At 44.2% G+C, this 3,026-nt stretch overlaps 1 protein-coding gene across 1 annotated transcript; it reads right to left on the bottom strand.

The window, feature by feature from the left end:
* Positions 1-461: 461 nt before the first annotated feature.
* LOC137935134 (cytochrome P450 71A9-like) lies at positions 462-2,246 on the bottom strand. The gene is made up of 2 exons (XM_068779797.1): positions 1,377-2,246; positions 462-1,295 (listed from the first exon to the last, which is right to left on the bottom strand). Exons 1-2 carry the CDS (start codon positions 2,244-2,246, stop codon positions 675-677), a joined length of 1,491 nt encoding a protein of 496 aa, XP_068635898.1. The 3' UTR covers positions 462-674.
* Between the last annotated feature and the right edge of the window lie 780 nt (positions 2,247-3,026).

Genomic DNA, 3,026 nt, shown 5'->3' with positions numbered 1-3,026 from the left:
TTTAAATCAAGCTCGGCTCGGCTCAATGCCACCCCTAATCGGCATACTTCAGCGGCGGAGGTTGGCAGCTTAGACGGCAGTGTTTTTTCGGCTACAAAAATTGTCGGTCCACTGAGTCAAAAAAAAATATTCTTTCTTCTTCGGCAACGACAACATCGGCTTCCTTCGGCACAATGGTCAACAGCGACAACCGGGTTGGTGGTGCGGTCTCGGCGGTTGCACTGGAGTGGGATGACGACGGAGATAATTGGAGACGACATGAAGCTATGTGACAGAGCTTCTACTCTGTTCTTCGGACGACGAAAAGCTACGGAATAGAGTTTCTGCTCTGTTCTTCGGCGATGAAAAGGAGAAGGACTCCCGCTCTTATACCATGTAAGAAAACGAAGGATTTCAAAGAATTTTCCGATGTATTCTTCTCCGTTTAAGAGGCTATTTATAAGAAGATATTACATGTTGATTTTAGGTCCAATTTATATCCTAAAATCAAGGTACAGAATCAATCACGGATTGATGGAAACAATTAGTTTCCTACAATTAAGCTAATCTAATTTACATACATTCTATTACAGTACACACACTAACTCTTCAGCTACTTATAATAGCGGGACACAATGTTTACTTTAGAGTTATCTTATCTTAATTTATCTTTATCTCTATCAAGAACAAACAACTCAAGGCCGTGCTTCCATTCGAGGAGTGGCCACAAGAAAGAGATCAGTTTTCTTTTGCAAAGCTAGGCCCGGTGCCTCCCTCATGTCCATATCTTCCTTCTGAATCCCATCTGGTAAACTCCAATCAAACGAGTACAGCAGGCTCGCCAAAGCAAGCTCCAACGTCGCTAATCCGAAGGACAATCCTGGACAGCTTCTCCGCCCCGAACTAAACGGTATATATTGGAAATTTTGGCCTCTGAAATCCAATGAGGCGTCGCTGAATCTCTCAGGGATAAATTCTTCAGGTTTGTCCCAGCAGTTCGGGTCCCTCATGATGGACCATACATTTACCATGACTCTCGTCTTTAGAGGAATGTCGTAACCGTTGATCTGGCATAATTGAGTGCACTCTCGTGGAACTAGCAATGGAACTGGAGGATGCAGGCGTAGGACCTCCTTCAAGACCAGTTTCAAGTAGTCCAATTTGTGGAGATCGTCTTCTTCGACCTTTTTCTTCCCCTCGGTGACTTTTCTGACTTCATCCTGAGCCTTTCTCATGACTTTCGGGTTCCTCACAAACTCGGTCATGGCCCAAATCAGTGTCGCGAAGGTTGTGTCTGTCCCCGCCAGAAACATGTCCTGCCATCAATTGAACACACCGATCAGCTAATGAAAATAATCGATGAAGACGGAGAATATGTAAATATATAGACGGTATACCATGATTACTGCCTTTATGTTGTTCCTGGAGAGAGGAGGCCCCTGGTTCGCCTCTTTTTGAACACGAAGCATGACGTCGATGAAGTCTTCGTGTCCGGGAGGGGGCCTCCTCGGGTCCGAGTGTTCTTCAATAATCTCCTCAAAGAACCCGTCTAAGGAGCGAAACACCTCGTCAAGCTTTCGTCTGTATCCATTGAGGTCATTTATCCACTCCAGGGATGGTAAGAAATCGGTGACGCCGAGTCCTATGATGACCGCTTTGGAATCACCCATTATCCCCTGAAACCGACCTCCAGTTCCGCCGTACGTGGTGCCAAAAGCAGCATAGCAGATGATACTATTCGTCAAGGAGAGCAGCAACTCGCTCATGTTGATGGGGCCTTTAGAGGTCGCGACTCGCTGGATCATTCGTTCCACCTCTCGCTGCCTCAGGGACCTGAAAGACTGCACCCGCTGGGAGCTGAGGAGCTCTTGGACGCAAATCTTCCTTATGTGCCGCCAGTACTCGCCGTAGGGAGAGAAGACAATGTCGCGGCAGCCGTAGGAGAGTTTCCGAGAGGCTGCCCCAGCTGGCCTCCCAGTGAAGTCTAAATCATGGTCTTTGATGATTTCTCTCGCCATATCAGCCGACGAGACCGCCAGGACAGGGATACTGCCAAGCTTCAGGTACATTAAAGGCCCATGGATCTTCGCGAGCGAATCGAGAGATCGATGAGGCCATTCACTTAGTTGATGCATGTTTCCCAAGATTGGGAGCCGGCGAGGACCCGGTGGAAGACGGAGATTTCTGTTTTGTCTGCTCTTCTTCATCAAGATGAAGATGAGAAGAGGAAGGAGGAGGGAGACGCACAAGGTCTGGATCATATCCATGGCCACAGCAAAAGGTGGAGCAACTGCACTAGTCGAGGGAATCACTTGACGTCCTTAAAATAAGTGTTACAATAGTCCATTCCAAGATCAAATGGACTCTTTCAACTTCCACCATTGGATATGAGCAGTTCCTTCCACACAAATATCAGACTCCACTCAATTTGAGCCGCCACTTTTGTCAATAATATCGGTCTTCCCTATGTATGCTCATCTCATTCCCACGCTAAGCTCGTGTCACGAAAATTGATTGAAAATGAAATAATGGCAACTTTTCTAAACAGGCACCACAAATCGACAAAATACAAGAGATGATTTAACCTAATAAAAAACTTCCAAGGTTTTTTAAGAGAAAACAACGAACAGATTCATAGTTCAACTAAGGACATAATTATATTTGAAAGTATAACGAGTTATCTCGTTCTGTACTCGGGCAACTGGGTGATAAGATTAATAGAGTGCAAGGAATAATCTAAAGAAAGGTTTTCTTATCTTTGAATATAATCAATTAGATGCCTTAACTCAAGATATTGTCAAATTTCTAATATGAACGTTAGTCATTAACCTTTTAAAACTAGTTATAATATTAGAAATTAAAAAAGAGGCCTACTTGTGGGCCCCTTCTTTAGAAAGAGTGATATGAAGGCTTTGTTAGTTTCAAGATTTCCATTAAGACACTTTTGATTGTAACAAATACTCAATTTACTAATTATGTGCATTAAGAATGTTGTGCAAGTCCTCCCTAAAGGAATTTTTCTATTGTATATCAATTCAAGTGGCAAA

Source organism: Aristolochia californica, unplaced genomic scaffold (genome assembly GCF_029961685.1).
Source record: "Aristolochia californica isolate CCGP_79_NKW_82.1479 unplaced genomic scaffold, dmAriCali1.0.hap1 SCAF_6, whole genome shotgun sequence".
Taxonomy (NCBI): Eukaryota; Viridiplantae; Streptophyta; class Magnoliopsida; order Piperales; family Aristolochiaceae; genus Aristolochia; species Aristolochia californica.
This window is presented reverse-complemented; position numbering and strand designations above follow the sequence as displayed.